This window comes from Arabidopsis thaliana, chromosome 2 (genome assembly GCF_000001735.4).
Source record: "Arabidopsis thaliana chromosome 2, partial sequence".
In the NCBI taxonomy this organism is placed as follows: Eukaryota; Viridiplantae; Streptophyta; class Magnoliopsida; order Brassicales; family Brassicaceae; genus Arabidopsis; species Arabidopsis thaliana.
This window is the reverse complement of record NC_003071.7, coordinates 7,826,637-7,847,854: the sequence shown is the minus strand read 5'-3', so window position 1 is coordinate 7,847,854 and position 21,218 is coordinate 7,826,637. Positions and strand designations below refer to the sequence as shown.

At 35.2% G+C, this 21,218-nt stretch overlaps 8 protein-coding genes, 1 long non-coding RNA gene and 1 pseudogene across 15 annotated transcripts; 1 reads left to right on the top strand and 9 right to left on the bottom strand.

Moving 5' to 3' along the window:
• Nucleotides 1-823: 823 nt before the first annotated feature.
• On the bottom strand, nucleotides 824-1,932 carry HIS1-3 (histone H1-3). 2 transcript variants are annotated; one of them, NM_179639.1, is made up of 3 exons: nucleotides 1,927-1,932; nucleotides 1,674-1,736; nucleotides 971-1,601 (listed from the first exon to the last, which is right to left on the bottom strand). In NM_179639.1, the coding sequence occupies exon 3, from the start codon at nucleotides 1,599-1,601 to the stop codon at nucleotides 1,185-1,187; it is 417 nt and encodes a 138-aa protein (NP_849970.1). In that variant the 5' UTR covers nucleotides 1,674-1,736; nucleotides 1,927-1,932; the 3' UTR covers nucleotides 971-1,184. The 2 variants fall into 2 exon arrangements, with proteins under 2 accessions (NP_179396.1, NP_849970.1); NM_127361.3 differs by lacking the exon at nucleotides 1,927-1,932 and having other exon boundaries at nucleotides 824-1,601; nucleotides 1,674-1,856.
• Nucleotides 1,933-3,039: 1,107 nt separating this feature from the next.
• On the bottom strand, nucleotides 3,040-3,408 carry AT2G18042 (annotated as a pseudogene). Its single transcript has one exon.
• A 504-nt stretch (nucleotides 3,409-3,912) lies between these two features.
• PIN1AT (peptidylprolyl cis/trans isomerase, NIMA-interacting 1) lies at nucleotides 3,913-5,915 on the bottom strand. The gene is made up of 2 exons (NM_127360.4): nucleotides 5,275-5,915; nucleotides 3,913-4,442 (listed from the first exon to the last, which is right to left on the bottom strand). Exons 1-2 carry the CDS (start codon nucleotides 5,507-5,509, stop codon nucleotides 4,318-4,320), a joined length of 360 nt encoding a protein of 119 aa, NP_179395.1. The 5' UTR covers nucleotides 5,510-5,915; the 3' UTR covers nucleotides 3,913-4,317.
• Nucleotides 5,916-6,031: 116 nt separating this feature from the next.
• Nucleotides 6,032-7,818, bottom strand: MSRA5 (Peptide methionine sulfoxide reductase family protein). Of its 2 annotated transcripts, NM_127359.5 has the most exons (4): nucleotides 7,340-7,818; nucleotides 6,891-7,003; nucleotides 6,661-6,805; nucleotides 6,032-6,556 (listed from the first exon to the last, which is right to left on the bottom strand). In NM_127359.5, exons 1-4 carry the CDS (start codon nucleotides 7,646-7,648, stop codon nucleotides 6,359-6,361), a joined length of 765 nt encoding a protein of 254 aa, NP_179394.1. In that variant the 5' UTR covers nucleotides 7,649-7,818; the 3' UTR covers nucleotides 6,032-6,358. The 2 variants fall into 2 exon arrangements, with proteins under 2 accessions (NP_179394.1, NP_973483.1); NM_201754.1 differs by having other exon boundaries at nucleotides 6,201-6,805; nucleotides 7,340-7,788.
• Nucleotides 7,819-8,655: 837 nt separating this feature from the next.
• AT2G18025 (uncharacterized protein) lies at nucleotides 8,656-9,082 on the bottom strand. The gene is made up of 2 exons (NM_001335578.1): nucleotides 8,970-9,082; nucleotides 8,656-8,893 (listed from the first exon to the last, which is right to left on the bottom strand). Exons 1-2 carry the CDS (start codon nucleotides 9,037-9,039, stop codon nucleotides 8,859-8,861), a joined length of 105 nt encoding a protein of 34 aa, NP_001324106.1. The 5' UTR covers nucleotides 9,040-9,082; the 3' UTR covers nucleotides 8,656-8,858.
• A 296-nt stretch (nucleotides 9,083-9,378) lies between these two features.
• Nucleotides 9,379-10,788, bottom strand: EMB2296 (Ribosomal protein L2 family). Its single transcript, NM_127358.6, has 2 exons — nucleotides 10,265-10,788; nucleotides 9,379-10,031 (listed from the first exon to the last, which is right to left on the bottom strand). Exons 1-2 carry the CDS (start codon nucleotides 10,702-10,704, stop codon nucleotides 9,695-9,697), a joined length of 777 nt encoding a protein of 258 aa, NP_179393.1. The 5' UTR covers nucleotides 10,705-10,788; the 3' UTR covers nucleotides 9,379-9,694.
• Nucleotides 10,789-13,201: 2,413 nt separating this feature from the next.
• AT2G18010 (SAUR-like auxin-responsive protein family) lies at nucleotides 13,202-14,073 on the bottom strand. The gene has a single exon (NM_001335577.1). The coding sequence runs from the start codon at nucleotides 13,951-13,953 to the stop codon at nucleotides 13,615-13,617; it is 339 nt and encodes a 112-aa protein (NP_001318243.1). The 5' UTR covers nucleotides 13,954-14,073; the 3' UTR covers nucleotides 13,202-13,614.
• Nucleotides 14,074-16,448: 2,375 nt separating this feature from the next.
• AT2G07025 lies at nucleotides 16,449-16,753 on the top strand. The gene has a single exon (NR_140185.1). It is a non-coding gene; the product is annotated as an other RNA (long non-coding RNA).
• Nucleotides 16,754-16,956: 203 nt separating this feature from the next.
• On the bottom strand, nucleotides 16,957-18,879 carry TAF14 (TBP-associated factor 14; the record flags this gene model as incomplete). Of its 2 annotated transcripts, NM_001202618.2 has the most annotated exons (6): nucleotides 16,957-17,367; nucleotides 17,613-17,734; nucleotides 17,813-18,006; nucleotides 18,089-18,310; nucleotides 18,411-18,499; nucleotides 18,734-18,879. In NM_001202618.2, 6 exons carry the CDS (start codon nucleotides 18,818-18,820, stop codon nucleotides 17,275-17,277), a joined length of 807 nt encoding a protein of 268 aa, NP_001189547.1. The 2 variants fall into 2 exon arrangements, with proteins under 2 accessions (NP_001189547.1, NP_179391.1); NM_127356.1 differs by lacking the exons at nucleotides 16,957-17,367; nucleotides 17,613-17,734 and having other exon boundaries at nucleotides 17,796-18,006; nucleotides 18,734-18,820.
• A 148-nt stretch (nucleotides 18,880-19,027) lies between these two features.
• AT2G17990 (polyamine-modulated factor 1-binding protein) lies at nucleotides 19,028-21,044 on the bottom strand. 3 transcript variants are annotated; one of them, NM_127355.3, is made up of 3 exons: nucleotides 20,806-21,038; nucleotides 19,534-20,391; nucleotides 19,028-19,433 (listed from the first exon to the last, which is right to left on the bottom strand). In NM_127355.3, the coding sequence occupies exons 2-3, from the start codon at nucleotides 20,373-20,375 to the stop codon at nucleotides 19,259-19,261; spliced, it is 1,017 nt and encodes a 338-aa protein (NP_179390.1). In that variant the 5' UTR covers nucleotides 20,376-20,391; nucleotides 20,806-21,038; the 3' UTR covers nucleotides 19,028-19,258. The 3 variants fall into 3 exon arrangements, with proteins under 3 accessions (NP_179390.1, NP_001325319.1, NP_001325320.1); NM_001335576.1 differs by lacking the exon at nucleotides 20,806-21,038 and adding an exon at nucleotides 20,653-20,789; NM_001335575.1 differs by having other exon boundaries at nucleotides 19,070-20,391; nucleotides 20,806-21,044.
• Nucleotides 21,045-21,218: the final 174 nt, after the last annotated feature.

The window sequence follows — 21,218 nt, the reverse complement described above, 5'->3', positions numbered from 1 at the left end:
CTCATGCAATCTTTTCAAATTGTGGGAATATCAATACCAAACTAACAAAAATAAAGAAAACCCATGTATTGTAAACAAAAACTCAAAAAGTGAACTATCAAAATTAAAGATTATGTTAGCTGCGTGCATCGGTTATATTTCAGATCATTCAGTAATCTCTCCAAAACAAACTCGCAAACATCCGCTTAAAACGAGGACACCTTCCTTAGTATATATATAGTTCCGCAAACTTTAGTTGCTCCAAACTCTCTATTTTACTCTTTGAGCTAGACTACATTATATTTACGCTTTAAAGAATGTCTTCAATGCATTGGTAGGCACTATATTTCAAAGGCATTGGTCTTGAGAAGATGTTGATTGACCGAAAGGAGGAGCTAATGATGCTCTAAGGAGGAGCGCTGTTTGATCCTCAAGGTAAGTTACAAAGACTGAAACCGTTATCTAACTGTGCATATTTCGACTACCTAAGTAACGGATCGTTTACAACTGTGTCTAATTGTATTCGCTACTTTTAGGTACTGGCTTACGAAACATTGATAATCTAGTTGAATGTCACAAATATTTTGAACTCAAAGACATCATGATAAACTTTATAGCTCCAAGCAAACCAAATACATAGAATTTTTTACTCTCTTAGCTCAAATGAATAAAACTGAAAAGTATCTATTTTTGTATTCATTACTAAACCATATAGAGATGTTGGTTTACACGCGAAGAGTTGTAGTGTTTGTACTAACGATTACATATGAACCAATATGTTTTGTTAAAACATCTGTATGGGCTCCGTGTAATCACTAACTTGGGCCGTTTCAAAAGTCTTTAGGCCCCATCTTAGTCATACATAAGTATTAGGCGTTTTTTCTTTTCAATTCAACGACTTAGATAAAATACATAATTAGCATTTAGTTAACCAACCCCCAACTAGAAATAATTACTCGAATTTGTTTCGCCTTCGTTTCTTCGATTCTTTGAACAAATAATAGATATCAACCCAAGTAAAAATCTATCTATTTAGAGTATATTACATGGTAGTACTGGTTATACATCCGAAGACTCTTTACTCTTACACCCAAAAGAGACCACACCAAACCAAAACAAAGTCATCATCCATTTACAGAGACAACAAAAAACCTTATTCTTCATATTCACACACAGTTCCATCTTCTTCTCCTCCTCCTCAGTGATCAAGCAGCGGAAGCTTTCATGGCCTTCTTCTTACCAACTGAAGATTTGATAGACTTAGGCTGTCTCGCCTTCTTCACTTTCCTCTTCTTTTCTTGTTTGTTCACAGACACAGTCTTCTTAGGCCTTGTCGAAGAAGACCTAGTCCTCTTTGTGATCTCTTTATCTTCTTGCTTCATATTCTTCTTATTCTTCTTGTCCTGCTGCCTCGTTATCATCTTGGTGGTATCTGAGAGCTTGTAAGAGGCTCTGATCTTCACGAGCTTACCTTTAGCAACAGAGTTTTTAAGCTGTAGAGAAAGTGTTTTACGGAAACTCTCTGGAAGTAAAGACTTGTGTTTCTCCTCTATCTTCTTAGCTATAGCATAAGGGCTTGATCCGTTCTTCTCTTTCAGGACCATCAAAGCCTCTTTTATCATCTTCATCAAAAACCAAAACGAAAAAACTAAGTTTAATAGATAGGAACTCAAAAGAAAAAGTTAGAACCTCACCTGAAAGTATGGAGGATGAGTGGTGGTTTTCGGTTTTCGCGGCTTCTTCGCCGCCGGAGTCTTCTTTAAGATCTTGTCTTCTGCCATTAGAGGATTAGTGAAAGTGTTGCTTTGCTTGTCTTGTCTCTATCTGTTAAATTTTTTCGTGCTAGCTTATTTATAGCGCAGGGAAGTGTATTCGTGTGTTTTCTGTATTCGTTATGGTTTTTGTCAGAGGATCGATTACGTGTGCATTAATAAATCATGAGCGTACACGTGTCGTTTAAGTAATGGCTGGATTCCATGTGTTTATCCGAGAAACACACTTGGTGGCGGTGATCGTCCTTTACTCTTACTAGGCATTTTGTGAACGAGTGTGTTTTCTACTGAAACACAAAATAAGTTCTTATTCTTAATAACGTAGACGCAGTTATTAGGCCAAATAATTGGTTAAATTTGGTTTAATGAAAAAATTGATGGGAGAAAGTTTAAACCAGAGCTTTGTTCGTCATCTTATTTGATTTTTAAAATTGTTAGCTCACAAAAATTGCGATATGTGTCAAATTTACTAATACAATATTTTTTTTGGTCGGTATTTACTAATACGATATTTACATGTGTTTCAAATTTTATTACATTTAAAAACAAAAATAGAAAAAAATCCTTAACCCTATCAAAAAAAAAATATATACATAAAACAATTGTTTATATATTCAATTTTTTATATTTAATATATTAAACTAAACTCATTCTATTAATAATTGTTGATCTATTCAAAACATAAATAAAATTCCCCATTTTGTTCTTAAAAAGAAGTGTTTTAATATTTTTAAATATTGTAACTTAAATATGTTTATCTTTTTATTTTCTTAATTTTGTTTTATTTTCTTCTTCTCAGTTATATCGTTCTATTTATTTACCACATTTACCGAGAGGCTTTGCTTGGTCCAACTTTTTCTTTAGTTTTTAACAATATGGTTTTAGAAAAGGTAAGATTGAAATTTGGTTTTAGAAAATATATATTAAATAAAATATATATAGATTATCATTTGAAAAATTTATTAAAACAAAAATTTATTTATTTTTCACATCTACCTATTTAGAGAGGTTTTATCTAGTAAAGTTATTAACCGTTCGCAAATTTTGTGTTACGACATATATAAACAATTTATGAAAAATTGCAAGACTAAATTAATTACGGAGTTAATGTTTCAAGGTGTTATTCATTATAATTGAAAAATGAGTAAGTATTGAACCCAAATACAACTATGTTATTATTGTATCATCGTTTTTTTCTTTTTGGAGTATAACATGTAGAGTAAGCTACAATTTCAATAAATAAGTTGAAAAGAAAAAAATCATAGATTTTTAAAACTAAGCTAAAACTCTATTTTGGTATAGGAGGAGTTGCACCCACAATTCTTGAGCATTGTTCCTTTAGCATCGGAGGGAAAAACAGAATGAATGGAATTTTCGGCATGGAATTGACTTCAGCGTCCAACAATGCTTTACAACAAGATGGACCTAAATTGCCGAATTTTCCAGTGAAAATAGATTGAGAAACCTCTACAATGCATCCAGGAATATCCATCACGGATGACCAACATTTTGTTATGTCAGGTAATCCTGACATACCAGGAATCGGTTCGAATAGAAATGAAAAAGGAAATGGAGCCGGAAACTGAGGCATCTAAGCATTTACAGAAACGATGATGCATAGAACCGCTAGGAGTGAAAGCATATTTTTTATAGACATAATGAGAAATTGAGTAAAAAGAACCTTAGTATAGCCAAATATATGCTGAAGGTTATATTTGCTTTTGATTGATGAACAACAATAAGACTTTTGATTATTTATATGGAATGAAATGTGAAACTATGACATTAATTATCTTACTTTAACATCTTTGGATGCTTTAATTAGAAATTTCAATAGTTGTTTTATAAGTATAAATAGAGTTGAAACTCCAAGAAAACAAGTAACATTAACTTGGAAATATTGACTACAAAGAGCAATAAAAGTGTAACCGGCTTCACATAATTAATCAGTTACCAGTATATATCTCAAAATTTAAACCAATAAACCGATTTATTCGAATTTTCTAGAGAAAATTATTTGAATCCTTAAATCCCATACAATGGAGTTCTGCATGACTTGTTTAAAATAAAAACCTGTTTAGATTAATTGCTAAATGGCTCTAACCTTAAATGTTGTTAAGAAAAGTCAAAAACCTAGACATCCCGCTCAGAACCTACTAAACTGGTTTAAACATTGAATTACGCCTAACAGTAAACGATTTCTCAAATATTAAGAGTGGAGACGAGAGCCAAAGACTATCAAGAGTTTAAGAGCAAAATGACAACACACAAGATGCCAGAATGTTGCAGTAAGACCATGACAAAGATACTGAAATGTGATTATACAAGTCACTGTCTACGACAGGGAGTGCTTATGAAGCCTTTAAGAAGAAATGAGATAGCTTGTCTGATTTTATCATATGTTTGAGTTGTATCAAATTCGTAGACAGATTCAGAATCAAAACCACAATAACAATAACCTTGAATTAAATTCTTCTTATTCTTCTTCTTCTATGTTCTTCTGGTCAAGAAGAGAAGGGAAACGAAGCAGGCACCTTCAATACATTTTCTATCAGATCAGATAAGGTCAAGCTGTTCTCTTAATGATGTGGACTCCACTGTCTGTATCGACAATGTCGCTTATATCTCCAACCTTGAGCGCGTAAGTTGCTTCCTCAAATGGTTTCTGCATTTGACCTCTACCAAAGGAACCTGAACAGGGATGGACAAATCAACATAAGATTTATGAGCACAAATTATAGATTCATCAAGAAAGAAACTCTATGTGGGAGATGATCTACGAAGATGTTAGTAAACTTGATGAGCACCAATTATAAATCATCACGAGGAAAACATGGGTAGTGATCTAAGTGGACATTAGTAAGATTTATGAGCACCGATTATGGATTCATCAAGGAATACACTTTAGATTATAAACATAGTTATGCTCTAAGCAAACAGTAGTAAGATTTACGAGCACCAACTAAAGATACATCAAGGAATAAACTTTAGTTTCTAATCATCGATGTTGATCTAAGTGGACAATAGTAAGACTTGTGAGCACCGATATAGATTCATCAAGGAAGATAAACTTTAGACTCTCAACATCGGTGATTATCTAAACAGACATTAGTGAGATTAACGAGAGCCAAGAATAGATTTATTAAGGAATATGAAGAAGCTAAACATTAATGATGATAGAAGCTAGAGATTAGTAAAATTTCTGAGCACCAACTAAAGATTTATCAAGCTAGAAACTATAGATTCTAAACATTAGTGATGACTATAAACACATCGAGGAAGAACTGTGAGATTCTAAACATCACTAATGATCTAAGCTATGATCATTATGCTCAATTTCACTGTAAAGAGTTAGATCCAATAGAATCCAGTTAACAAGCTTTCTACTCCTTCAACAAACATCACTTGAGACTATACAGATTAACTTCATTTCCTAAAATCTTAATTGCCACTAGATCTAACCCTAAGTTCAATCATCCTAAACCTAAACTCGCTGATCTAGAGATTAGGGATAAGAACAAACCAAGATCACCGCCGCGTTTAGCAGAGCTACAGTCAGAAACACGAGTCGCCACTTCTTCGAAATTCGCCTTGCCGGAGACAATATCTTCACGGATCGATTTAAGCTGCTCAACGGCGGCTTCTCTAGTGGTAGTCAGAATAATCTTCCCTTCTGGATCCTTCCACGACGCTTTCCTCCGAGAACCTTGATGCTTAATCAAAATGTGCGATGCCTTAACTTGGTCTCTCGACGCCATCTTGCTCTTCTTTCGATGCTTGTTGTGATGATGGTCTTTCTTCTCCTTCGATGTTCGATCTGTGGAGGAGACCGAATCGTTCTTTCGCTTCCGATCTGAATCTATCTTCGTTGATTTTGGGAAAAGTGTTTTTGCGGCTCTGCTTCACTATTTTTGCTTTACCCTAATGATTATCGACGATTGAAACTGTGAGACGAAATCACCACAGATATTTTGGTATCTACGAAATCGCCCCAGATCTTTCAGCAGATTCAAAATGCTCCCGGATCTTTCGGTATATTCGAAACCACCACGGATCGCCCAGTATATGATGAAACCGCCTCGGATCTTTCGGTATTTATGAAATAACCCTGGAACTTTTGATTTTTTAAAAATCACACCCAAACTTACAATATTTACTATAAAAATCCCAAATCGTTATTATTGACAAATCACCCCAGAACTTTCTTTGTATTTGCGAAAATACCAACTGATGATACTAAGATGTAAAGGATTCATAAAAAGCATATTCTATGTGAGAGATTGGCAATCAAAGTATATCATATATATATATATATATATATATATATATATATATATATATATATAATATCAATGAATTGGTAATCAATACCATAATGATACAATGAAAGTCTAACTGAATCTTCTTACAAGAAAACAAAAAGCATATACTATTTGAGAGATCTTAAAAGAAACAAGACAAAACGCTGAACAATCACCACTCAAGGGGCAAGAGTAAGACATAAACATTGTTGTGACCAAATTCCTGGCCAAAAGAATGAACCAAAACTTACATCTGAGACTAAGCAATCAAATCCAAGAACGCGAAGATCTCACAAGGCTTATATATTAGATGTCTCTCAAGACGGGCCAACCTTTTCTAATGATCTCATTAACTCTAGAGTCGATATGTTTCTGGATTCTAGGCGGGCAGAGCTCGGCTGCGTAACCGTTTAGTTTTGTGGCTAGAGCTGATCTCTCAAGCTCTTCTTCTACCATGTTTCCAATTAGCTGAATAAGAAATGGATGTTGTTTCAGCTCGAACTTCTGCAAATACAGAAATTCAAGAGAAGATTGATTTTCTTAATCGTTTATCCTCTAATAAACAGCCGTGATATGAATGGAAGATGCAGAGAGACTTAAAGCTGAACCTGGTGATCAGGCTCTGCGCGATAAAACGTTCCTAGCTGTTGAATTTGAGTGGTCACGATACTGCTTCTTGTATTAAGTTGCTCCCTTTCTTTGCTGGTAGAAGCCAGTCTCAATTCTTCTGTAGAATTAGTGAAAATACAGGATCTGTTCAAAAAGATTCCCATGTTTTAGATTTGGTCCAAACAAACAAACTCAAAGATAAGCATCAGCTATTTACTTGCTCTTTTACCTGTATTGATTACCCACATCAGGACCTTGTCCAAACACTTGTCTAGAATCATGACTAGACCAAAATACATCTAAGAGCTGACGATAACCAATTATCCTTGGATCATATTCAACCTGAAGACAATTACAGAGCAAGAGCAACACAAATCTTTAAGCTCCTCAAACACTAAGTCAGATGAACAAAGACAATTTAGTTTAACTTCAATCAGACAATCACATATACACTAAGATCACACATAACCAAATTTCAACAAAACAACCTAATCAGCTAATGAATGATGATATTCACATAAAGCATTCTCCAATTTTATTATCCAAACGAAATCTGTTAAGTAGAGCAAATCAAATCGAACAACATAGGCACTGATCAAATCAAATCATATCAGCTAAACATCGAATAAACGAAGTAAACATTGGCTCAATCCTCAAAATTGAAACAATAAAACCAACCTGTACGGACTCGGCGTGATCACCTAAGTTCCTATACTCCGGATTCGTCTTCGTTCCACCGGCGTAACCGGCGGAGGTTCGTACGACGCCATTGATACAACCAAACGCCGCCTCCGATCTCCAGAAGCTTCCAAGAGCGAAAACCGCAGATTTCAAAGGACGATCGGGAGAATCAACGACAGTATCCGAGATCTGATTCGAAATCCTGATGGATACAGTTTTATCGAGCAGAGAGACACACAAGAAGAAGAAGAAGACGAGATTCGTATAAGGAATGAAGAAACGGTTCCTCTTCAGTGATATAGCCATTACACAGTTTTCGTCTAGCTGCTGTTTCGAACCAGGGAACGAAACTCCATATGAACGAACAACCTGTAGTCGATTGAGTCGAGTCGCTCAAAAAGTCACGCCATGGCTCCACCTCCATTAAACTCTGTCTTTGAGAGTTGAGACCCTCTGATTCATTTAGAGGGTTCGCTGCATGATTATTGAAAAAGAAGTGATTTAGATTACTTTATTTCGGCTAACAATTAAGGCATGATTCCTTTTGGTAGGAGCGAGGTACCAATATCGCGACTCGAACCGTGGTGAGACTCTCTCATCATGCTGAGTCTCAACCGCTTTTACCAGTTAGCAATTGGTGACCATATTTCTACTTAGTTGATACTTAAAGACGTTTTAAACATATAACCAAATACTCGGTTTGATACGGTTCGTTTAAATATTAAAATTATTCGGTCGAGAACAATAATCAAAACTTGCGATGATAACTTTTTACAATTTGCAATAATACTTTAAACTTTTCGAGAGAGAAGACAAAGATTATCATAAAAATGTTTACAATTTGAGAACAAGGTCCAAACGGATATATATACATATAAAAGAGAAGCAAATGTTTTTTTTTAATTTATTTATTGTTTAACAACCCTAGTGGCGGCTGAAGCAGCAGCTTGACCTCTCCTCCTAGCAGCAATAAGACCTTCTGTCCGAACCTACGCACCTCTGCGACTGAGAGTTTGTGACATATGTGGTGATGGAAGAGAAAATTTGACATGAGGGATAAGCACGGTTCTGTTCTTATGCTTACCAACCCAGGGAAACTAATTTGAAGTCAAGGAGAGAAATAGATAAGTTGAGTGATCTGAGGCAAGAGCCGTCTTGTGTTATTGATGATATGTTGTTTTCTGTTAATCTTCATGACTCAAGAGAGTATTATCCAATAATGGTGTATGTATGATCCAATTATCCAAAGGAGGCGCATTGAAAACCCTTGTGGGTTTTTCAAGGTTTTCCGGCTAACGTGCTTCCCAAGGTGTCTAAAATGGTGAATTTTGTTGGATTTTGAGCCTTTGATCAAACTTGCAATAAGTGTGATGAAGATGAGAACCAAAGCAACAGAAGAAAAGAGAAGAAGCGTCGGAGATGAGACTCGTGAAGAGAGGAGTCAACGACAAGAGAGAAGTCACGATACTGCTTCTTGTATTAAGTTGCTCCCTTTCTTTGCTGGTAGAAGCCAGTCTCAACTCTTCTGTACAGTTAGTGAAAATACAGGATCTGTTCAACATATATTCAAATGTTATAGATTTGGGCCAAACAAACAAACTCAAAGATAACCAAACAGCTCTTTTACCTGTATTGGTTACCCACATCAGGACCTTGTCCAAACACTTGTCTAGAATCATGACTAGAGCAGAATACATCTAAGAGCCGACGATAACCAATTATCCTTGGACCATATTCAACCTGGAAGACAATTATAGAGCAAGAGCAACACAAATCTAGCTATTGGATCAGATACTAAAACCAATTCCTCAAAGTCTCAAACGCTAAAAATTGATGGACAAAGACAATTTAGGTAAATCTCAATCACATAAACACAAATATTACACATTACCAAAACTCAGCTAATCAACTATAGAATCAGACTTGTATTACGCACATAAATGTCTTTGAGTCCTCTGTGTCATTTTGAAGGTTTGCTGCAAGATTCGTTTTTAAGATTCCTTGTAATTTTTTTTTAGGTACTTCAGATTGCTTCAATTCGACTAACACCAAAGACTTGATTCTTTGTGATAGCAATGCGGCGGGCTGCTGTTTCGATGAAAATCTGCAATTCAACTACCACTTTAACGATCACGAGAATTGGTTACGTTGTTCTTACATAATTTTCATATGTACAAAATGAAAACTTTGCGTATTGAGAGTATGCAATGTGAATAACATAAGCTTTTCGAGAAGAGAGAAAGGTTTATCATAAAAATCTTTTAGGATTTCAGAATGAGGTTCAAAAGGAAACACAGACAACAAAACTTGAAACATAGAAAACAAGAGAAACAAAGTTTATCTCTTTTAACTCTAGTCTGCCTTGGCAGCTGAAGCAGCAGCTTGACCTCTGAGACGACCAGTCCTCCTTGCAGCAATAAGACCAACCTTCTGTCCAGGAGGTGCATCACGCCTAACAGTACTGGCGTGACCAATGTGCTGATGGTTACCTCCTCCATGAGGATGCTCCACTGGATTCATAGCCACACCACGAACCTTAGGCCATGAGTTCCTCTTCACACGGTACTTGTGGTACGCGTTTCCTGCCTTGAGCATCGGCTTCTCAGTTCTTCCACCTCCAGCAACTTGTCCAATCATAGCCCTGCATCCACTTGGGACAATCTTCTTCGAACCCGATGGCAACTTAATCCTGCGCAAACATATACTCAAATCATCATTCACAAGACTACAACAACTATACCACAAGCATTTCTAATTAACGAAATGATTCCATTAACATCATCATAAACTACACTAAATAACCAATGATACATAAGCATTTTCTAATTAATCTGATTAAGATCATCATAATCTACAACAAACAATCAACAGATCTGAAAATGTTTATAAGCCTCAGAAGATTTTTGGATAAGAGAAACAAACCTAGTAGTGTCGCTGTCAGGGTTGTGAGCGATAACAATGGCGTAATCACCAGAAGCTCTAGCGAGGACACCACGATCACCGACGTGATGCTCGACGTTGCAGACAACAGCTCCTTCAGGAATAGATCTAAGAGGGAGAACATTTCCAACGACGAGAGTAGCTTTCTTACCGCAGTACAAGAACTGACCGGTGTACATACCTTCGGCGGCGACGAAGAGCTCCTTTTGTTTCTTGAAACGGAAAGGATGACGGAAAGTGACACGAGCAAGAGGAGCACCACGACCAGGATCGTGGATGATCTCCGTCACGACGCCCTTGAGGTAACCATTTCTCTCGCCGAAATCGAGGCTACGGAACTTAGCCGGACCTTTGCGGTGGTGAGTGTGGGATTTGAAGACGGAACCCGCACCCTTACGTTGAGCTCTGATGACACGACCCATGGATGCTCTCGACGGCGAAGTTCAGATATTAGGGTTTTGAGATCCAACTTGAGAGTGAGGAAAATGAACCCTTTTTATTCTGCAACCTCATGTTTGTTCTAACCCTAATGGGCCTAAGTGGATCTTTATTTGATATGGGTCAGAAGAATCTAAATGGTGTAGTAATTGTTCAAACCCATACAAAAGACCGAGTTAAGAATCACAAAGGCAGGCCTACCAAACTAGACTAATCCGGATGCTAACCAAATCATATTAGAATTTTTCTTAGAAAAACCAAGTTAAAAAGCCCAACCCAGATTTATCCGGATGCTAACCGAATCAATATCAGAATAAATCATATGAATATAATTACACGATACCAGAATAACTAAATAATTGTTAAGAGAAAAATAATAAAATGAATGAAATATATGAATAATAGATATATATGATTGAAAATTTAGTTTTAGTAGATTCATCAAGTTTTTTTTTTTATCATATTTTTAACACGTTATATTACCGAATATTTTTGCTGAAAATCTGTCGAAAAGTTGCTTAGTATTCTAACGGATTTTTGACAAGTCACAACGAAATATTTTGGTTGGAAAGCCGTCAAAAATATTTCATCAGATTTAGTTTAGTCAGAATATCGTTGGAAATTATTGACGAATTTTTGATCATTGGAATCCGTCGAAAATTTCGATGATTTTTCAACGAAAAATTTATCGTCAAAAAATAATTAAAAAAAAAAAAAAAGTCAAATATATCCGACCTTTTATTTATCATCAGAAATTTCGTCGAAAAAAGTTTTATTTACTTATAGTTATATATACAGTATAATCACTTTTCAAGAACGTAAATTCTTAATAAATACTTTGAATCGTAAAAAGTAGCAAAATCATGTTTTTCAAACGTTAAAACGTGAACAAGTGGTATATTATTCATAATACTTAAAAAAAATGCGTCTCATGATAGTCTGAGTCATATGATAAATATATAGATTGATATATAAAATGATGATAATGCAATTCTAATTTTGGTGATGGTATATCACTAGCATCTAATAATCAATAATGTCAACACAAGAACATATTTAATGCAAAAACCCTCTCCAAAATAACAATAAACAATTCTTTGGAGAACACATAATATGGGCAAGCTAGCTTCTGAGCAGACAAATACGGGCAAGCCCAAATTGGATGTTACTAATACTAACCCACGGTTTGTACTTTGTCCAATCCAGATTCCGATTTCAGGTTAACCCGGCGAAAACCGAATCAAATTAGAAAACTCATAATATTTTCTTAAAAGTTAAAACTGATTTGAACTTTAGAATAAGTTAATATCAAGCTGATTATAGATTTTTGAGATACATATGATAAAGGTATATGTTCTATAATATGATGATGATGTATGAAACTGGAAATAATTATTAAGCAACTCGAGTTCGTCGTCGATGATATATCCACTAGCATCTATGATGTCAACAATAACATATTTAATGCAAAAACCCTCAGAAGAAACAATAAAAAATTGTTAGAAGAACACACAATATGGGCAAGCTAGCTTCTGAGCAGACAATGCATTTTTTAAATTGTTATTACATATAAATTGTCTCGTGAATACGGTATGGCAATTTAAATCCAGATATATGATAGTAATGTGCCTTGAATAAAGTCTATGAACATTTCATAAAATACAAAAGTTAGAGATGAAAAAAAGTGCGAGACTAGCTCATCAAAAAGAGGAGAGACTCATCAAGTAGACTGGTATTAAGGAATGAAGAACATTAATGTTAAGTGACATATTTTGCAAATGATACCAATCTACTTTGTTAGGACATGATGGTTTAGCGGTCTATGTACCATCTTGTCAAATACACATGTATTTCTTCTTTTACGAGAAACATAATGGGACATCAAATTAGTTCATCTATATTACGGAAGATCTCTTCAATTTTTTTTGTAGCTTAGGTAACAACTATAAATTCGCACAGATACAAGTATATGTAGGGACTCTGGTTGGTAGGACCATAATGATCCATCACAAAAATCTGACTCAATATAATTGATATATACACATAAAATCTTTTGAAATACTACTTGCTACGTCTACATGTAAAAGGAAATGAGTCAAATTACGGTGATTGACACACCGACAAATAAATATTGAATACACGTATAGCAAAACTTTTGTGTTGAAAGAAAACAAAACAAATTGTTTTATGACTCGAGTGTTTTATGATTAATCTCGTAACCTGTATCTTAGTAAAAGAGAAAGTATTACTTTTATAAAGATGCTAAGTAATATTTCTATCATTACTTTTGTCAAATGATGGACACCGTGATACTTTGTCATACGAAACTATGTCTTTGTAATTCTAAATTTTTCGAAGAAATAGAAAGCTGTTTACACATGATTAGTTAGTCTTAGTCACAAATTAGGTTAAGAACGTGAGTTATGAATTGTTGGACCATTCATGTACTAATTTTTTTTATAAAACAACATTATATATTACGCGGATTTTAACTCGAACGATGATAACACATAAACATCGTTAGCACAAACCACCAAAACTATTGAGGATTCTTGATTGATCTTAACCAATAAAGTTTTAGAAGTTAACTAGCTAATCCTCTCAAGATCATCGATCAACATTTTACGTTGACTTGAGGGAAAAAGTCTCCCACCCCACCCCAACTACAACAAAATATTTAAAAGAGAAAATGACTAATAAATTTAGCAAAGAAAAAAACCACAAACGGGTTAATGCCTACGAAGCTTTTTAGCCATGTTCTTGCATCTTAATCAGACAACCCTAAAAAATGAGTTTGTTTCTTGTTTTTGGATTTACTGATCTCGGCTTCAAATTTTCTTTCCAATAAAGAAATCTTTTCTTCAAGAATAATAATCTGTCTCCGATATCGGGCTTTATCTAAACATGGAGATAAGAGACCTGAAGAAGACTTCATCACAAGGAATGGTTAGACCCATATCATGGTCAAACCCAAATTCTTCCTCAGCTAGTCGGAGCAATGTTTGGAACTCGGAGTGATGGAGCCATGAGATAGGAACGATGTACCGACTTCGGTTCGGTCCCACGTAAACCGGAAAATGACCTTTTGGCACGTCTTGAGGAAGATCATCTTCTTGGTTATAGTAACAACCATTTACGTTCTTCATCTTTCTTAGACTCGAGCATCTCTTTACTATTTGCTTGATAGATGCTGCTTGAGACGACGTCGCTTTGCTCGATCTCTTTATTGCCATTGTTCTTTTTTTTTCTTTTGTGGAATTAGTTTTTGCTTGAAGAATGTTATATGGAGGTAAGAGGTACAATGGAGAAGTATTTATATGGACAGTTTGGAAGGCTAATAAATTAATAGAGAAATAATCATTAATGCAGTATATCACTATACTTTTAAAATTGGGGGCTATAGTTTTTTTTTCTTCATCAAATTGGGTAGTATAGTTCGTTGATTATAATTAAATAGGTTTGGCTACTTATGACGTTGACCAAATAGTGGCAATATTTTATGAATGTTATAACATTTAAATTTGCATGTATAATATATATATATATATATATGTCACTATTTTATGAATGTTATAACATTTAAATTTGCATGTATATATATAAGGACAAAACATCAAATTATGCTGACAAACAAAGATCAAACGGTAAAATTAAAATTACATAATACCATTCCGTTTAGGGCAAGTGATTTAATTAACTATTAATTTAATGAATGATAAATTAACAACACTAACTCTTACAATTTGGTTACTTTGTAATTTCTTATCATAATTAGGTTGATTAATTATGACGTTGACAAAATTATTCATTAGATAATATGTATATAGTCTTGTACACCAAATCAACGACTAACCATTAGAAACACATGGAGTGATTTTGCATTGGGATAAACAATGAAAACACACGTAGACACGTATGTTTATATAGGGGAAAAAATTGTATACTAGTTTGTGGCAAAGCATGTACACGGATTCGAGTTCTAGTTTCTCTACGCCTTCCAATTAAAGATGGAGGATACAATGTTTCGAATAGACTAAAGTCCAATGAAACTGAACTTTCTAACTAATCATATATCTAGAAAATTTATCAATGATTTGTATATACCAACATCATATATATGTAGAAAAACTAAAACCAATCAAATTTCATGTTTTGATTCATTAGGACACCTAGATTCTTTGTTCTTGTGAAAGCAAAATCATGTGGCATGTAGGAGGCAAGGGCAAATAAACAATGAGGACAGAGCCAACAAGGACAAGAGAGAGATGCAATTAAAACTGTGAAAGAATGTATACAAAACAAATTTTGGTAGGGATTATAACGTTGCCCTACAATGTCTCCCTTTTGCCTTTACATACTTAGACAATTTTACAAAATAAATGTCCATTTTTTCTTCTCTTACCTTTAATATCATATAAATTAGACCATGGCCCGTTAGATACATATATGTATGTACATAGATTACGGACGAAGTAAAAGAGATTTGTAAGTTGTAACAAAAGTACGTACTTGAGGAGATACATACATAAGGAGGACTCGACAAAAAACAGATATCGCAAAACCATTGTGTTTATTTTGCATATACGGACACGTGTATTTTGTTACCATATTTGGACATTATTGAAACATACATAAATGCCCACTTCCCTCAACAAAGAAAAACATAGAGGTACATTTTGTTTTTTTCCCCAACAATGTCATCTAGATCTAAGACAAAACATTTCTATAAAGTTACCCTTTCAGTGATGACCGAAAATGTCTATTCAATAAAAAAGAGTTTTGTTCTAGACACATATGAAGAAACTACTGAATAATTACAACTATTTTCACTTAAAAGCTCATATTAGATGGTTTGGTTGTTAAGTTGTTACCATTTGTTTTTACAACACCAAAATAGTTACATTTAATAAGCCGCATGAATCTAGACATGTATTCTGAAATACTCTTAAGACGATGATCACTTAATTATCAATTTTCATTTAGTTTTAATACACACAAATGATAAAGGATGTATGTTCCCATGTGAAAATTAGAACATTAATGCTTTAGGCGAGAACCTAATCTTTTGTTTTGTTATGAAGCCATCCTCGAGGTCGATGCCTTGTGTTCATCTACTTCTTCACCGTCCTTGATGATATTGTTTTGTTCAAAAAATTTGTGTGTTAAACTAAAAAAACAAAAGCAGAATCGTAATGATCATCATGATCCCTGTGGATATAATGGAGATGAACTTATCTCGGCGCTTGTTTCATCTTTTCACGATGTTATTGGCTTAGTTACTAGCTACAACTTTGACTTTTAAGTACAAAACAATGTAGAAAGTGTATTATTTTTAGAATTTAACCAAAAACAAATAAGAAATTTGACCCAAAAAAATGAAAATGTGAGTAAAGAAAAGTCAAAAAGATGAGTGGTGTGGGATCAAAGAGTGGGGACAGTGAGATGATGGTGACAGATGGCTGAATTTAATTGGCACACCTGTTGTGGTTATAACTCGTAGACACTATCAATTCATTCCTTAGTTGACATCAACCGAAAGCCCCAACACCTTCTTCTATTAAAGTTTAAGATAAATCTTGATTTTAAAAACAAATTTTCTTTGTTTATACAATTTATAATTCTCACAAAAACAAAATTGATAAAGATGAAACAAGAAGAAGACAAGGAATTAGAAAAAATAAGAGGCAAGAGGGTAAAGTGTGAAGGGTCCATTGTCTTGAAATCACAAGACTCACCCATGTGGCTACTATCCAAAAGCCTAAAACACCACAACTAAGCCAAAGAGTGTCATAATACATAAGCAGACATATATTCCTCACCATCATCTTTGAGCCACCAGTTTCATTTCTTGGATAACCCTAAAGTGGGGAAGTTCATTTCCCATGCTCTATGGCCACTATGAGAAACAATGATTTCGACATCTTTGTCCCTCTCTTTCGGTTTCTAAGCTCACATGTGATTATTTTCAATTTCACTAAACAAGAGCCTGATAAACGTCTTTGTCACAGGTCCCTACCCTTTACAAGTGAATGTGTGTCTCTTCTAGAAAACTTAACAAGAGTCTTGCAAAATGCCTAAATCCCACGCAATCTTTATATGAAAATGACAAGTAGTAGACGATAACAAGATGACTTACATATATAGAAGAGAAAAAGGCAAATACCAGTTTCGCACCGCCTCCATCGGCTATACAAAGAAAGCATGAAAGATACAGAGCTTCACCTTTAGGATACTATGTCATACAACATCATGTATGCAAACAAACCATTTAGAAGAAACATTAAGTTAAAGTTGTGTTTTCATAACAAACCTGTGATGCTCAAGTCTGAGAGAAACTGGAAACAAAGAAGCAAACAAACTGAGCAAATGCATTTTGTGCTTTGTAGGTACACACACCGATATTGACTACAAATTGGTTCTTTTTTACATGTTCTATCAGTTAGAAAAGGTGTTCAGATAATAAGATATCTAAGGTTTTTTAACCCCCATCGAGATCTGTTAACAGTTATCACAAAAACTTTCTGAGCAACCTCATCTCTGTTGTGGTATGATCATTAACATTCATAGCCAGAGGAAGACTCAAGTCCTTCAGGTTGCCCATCTACCATTATCAACTGTCTTTTTAGCTTGGCAATATCAGCTTGTACCTATAATTACATTGTAAACACAGTCAGTTAATAAGAATTTCTAACACAATCCTATAAAATCAAGACAAAGCCAAACAAGAATACGCCCAATGTCTTAACTACTACTATTTAAGTTTGAGCAGAGGAAATTGTAGCTGTATCGTCTAAGAAATCCACGTTAAAACTATTGTGAGTTTTTCAAAAATGTGAGACCAATTAAATTTATAAAGTGGTAACAATGAAAAGGTAAGTTGGGCTGCAGAAACCTTCTGACGAGCTGCAGTAAGTTTAAAAAGCTCTTCTACTTCTGAAAACTTCAAAAACCATGGACTGAGTGGATGTTCCTTAGTGTCTCCTTTTTCCATCAGATAATAAGTGTCAGCAACTCCTAAAACATTGCAATGCGAGAATTATTATGCCTCCGGCAATAATTATTAATTCATTAGAAGTCAGAACAAGAATGCACCTGGAGGAGGCAGGTTCAAACCATCTGGGATGTTAGAGATCTGTATAGCCGGGTGATTATGAACACGGGCGACAAAACTCTCAAAAGGGTCTGGAAAGACAACTTCATTGTAAGACTCAGCGACAACGGGTATCTTAATAGACTTAGGAATAGGACCATATGCATTCTCCGGGTTCAGCTTTAAGACGTGAGACCTGGAAAGAAGTTCAATACTAAAACGTAAGAGATATAAACCAACTTACTCCACTGAAATTCACAATCACAAGGGAAACTCACAACTCCAACTTCTTTTCACAGACATCGGTATGGAAGAAAACGGTTATGTCGATTTTGAATTCTCCCCAACCACACTCAGACAATGCAAAGGGAGGAGCATCAACCACTCTAGTTGGATTATTAAAACTTGGATGCAAATGGAAGATAACCCGCTTGATAACCACACCAAGATCCTCATTCGTAGCTCCACGTACATAAACAGTCCACTTATGTGTTCGATATCTAGTTGATGAAAACATTAGAACCAAAAAAGTTCAAAGATTGCAGCATTACCGTAACTCATGGAAATTGCAACATGAATAAAAGAGATAGAAACACTAACTCTGTGGCTTTCTTTCCAAGATAAAAAGCAATCGATCCACACACAATCGGAACATAAACTTCAACATCTTTGATTCTTCTTCTCCCATTCTATCAAATCACAGAAAAAAAAAATCAGAAACAGGAACATTTCAAAATTTCCGAAGACATTCTAAACAAAATGACAATGTCCGATTTTCATAATTTCATACAGAACCAAAGAACTACCTTCGTGTTCCAGAATCACAACAACGAAAACGAAAACGAAAACCTAAAAATCAATCATCGGAGAAACAATCAAAGGTGGCATTTTTTTTAGGGTTTATCGACAATAGAAAACAATACCTCATCTTCGCGATCATCAATTCCGAAAATGCGTAGCTTCCGCATAGACGCATCAGCTTCAGACAAAATCTCGATATCCGACTCCATGGAAACGAAGAAATTGCTCAAAATCGCACTAGTCAACTTTTTTCTTTCTCCGATTAATTTCTCGCAAAGGAGGGAAAAATAGATTTGGGGTTTTAGAGAGAAACTTCTTCAACACAAAGTCTACGAAAACAGAGCGATCGTATTTACACGTGGATAAAAGACGTTGGCTAATTCTATTTGCCACGTCATACACGAATTTGCTACGATGGCAAATTCTTGCCGTCTGATATACAGACGTAAGAACTACTCGCCGTTTCGGAGTACGAACATTCTTCCTTATGCATAAACCATAATAATCTACAGATAAAAAATTACAATGTCACATTTGAAGCAAAGAACAATGAAGGAAGAAGATTGCATTCATCTACTTCTGCGAAAGCATTGTCTCAAGAAAAAAATAAGAGATGAGCCAACAACAATGCAAAGATAAAGCAAATTTCATATGTTTGATGCACTCAAAGCCATAACTTTGCATTGTTCATTCAAAGCTAGAAGCTGAGCCTCTTTCTTGTCGAGAAGTGCTGTCAATTTCACATTCTCCTCCATCAGTTTCTGTACTTCAACCTCCTTTTGTGCCTTCTCCCCTTCTAATTGTGTCGTCTTAGTGACCAACCTGCTTCACCATTAACATATTGTGGTGTGGTGAAGAAAATATTAAATCTTTGTGGTTAAGGAGTGATGGAACAGTTGCATAAAGAAGATATGAGACTGACCGTTCAAAGAGCTCCTCAATGGTTTTGAATTGTCTCTCGGACGAAAGAAGTGTTTCTCGAACATTGGTAAAAGTACTGACGTAGCTTTTAAGCGACTCGAACTCTCTCTTCACACGACACAACTCCTCTTCGTTTTCCACAGCTTTTTCCCTCTGCCTCATCGTCTCTTCAACTAATTCCTCAATCCTTTCCCGCATTTCGTTTAGAACACTATTAGTCCCATAAGCAAATCGTTCCATCTCTTCTAACTTCACGGACAAATTTTCGATTTGGATAGTCTTCCTACTGATTTCTTCCTCTCCCAAAAGTGCCCTCTCCTTTTGAACAGCAGACTCAGATTCTGCTACTGTAACCCTCCTCACAAGAGAGTCCAGCACATCAGTAACCATCTCTATGGACTGGAGCATCTCATTAGTATAGGCTCCATCCTCTACACCCAAGGAACCACTGTACCTTCTAGTTTCAGGATTAGTGTTCCTAGCCCCGTCAGAAGAAGATGAACCACCATCTTTCTCAACAAGGTTCAATCCTTTCAGTTCTTCAATCTGTTCCACACCGCATGACACATTTGCTAGATCATCAGGAATGGCCAAGACTCTAGCTTTTGATCTCAAATAACGCAACATAGTTGCAGTCGATCTGACCCTACCCGAAAGAACTCCTAACTCCTTTCTGGCATCTTCTTCTGAGCCAAACTCAAGGTAAGCCTTGACATCCACAAGTTCAGCTTCTAAACTATCTACCTGAAACCGGCGAGATTCCAACTCACTCCTCCATATCTCAGTGGCCTCCCTGGTTAAAGACCCTTGTGCAGATACATCAGTCTCCTCTTTACCAGCCATTCCCAGCCTCTTCAGCCTACAACAAGTTAGAAACAAAAAAGTTTAAAACCAAAACCAAAGTTAAAGGCAGATCTAGCTTCAAACATGGCTTAGCTCATAAAAGATGATTTTAAAACTCTCTCAAAATTCAGAATTAAGACCAACCCATTAGCCTTTTAGCTTCGTTTAAGTTTGAAACAAAAATTCAACAAAACAGAGATCAAAACAAAGGTGACCAGTGATTTAGATTGGCTGGTCAAAACACAAAGCCACTAAAAAAAAGAGAAGCGTTATTAACTGTTGAATTATCATCTTCAATCATCTGAGGCTATTGAAATAAACGAGAGAATCGATCATTTCTGGCGAGAAACCATATGAAAATCGAAATCGATCGGGGATGAGATAATTATTATTATACAAAAGAAAAAGAAAAGGAAAAGAGGATCCTCACAAGTCGAGATCATAAGCTTCGAGATTCGCTCCGGCTGATTCCAGATTTGTAGGAGCAAATTAGAGGCAAAAGTTTTATCGTCCGTCCGTCCGTCCGTCGCTGTGGTTTCCGAGGAGAGTGGGTGAGAGAGATGGAAGGTAGAGACGAAGACAAATTACAGAGAAATGGGAACGGACCACCTGCTTTGCTTTTGTTGCTCCTTTACTTTTTTTTTTTCTTTTGATTTTTTGCTTTTTTCCTCTTCTCTTTTTTAGTATAATATATTCTTATGCAAAATATCATAGGAGTATATTTTATTTTGGAAAAACACTGTACTAAATGGCATAAAAAATGTTAATTAGAAATTAGTAATGTTAGATTACAAATTTCTTTTTCAGACTTTTGTTCATACCTTTTTATTTATTTTTATTATT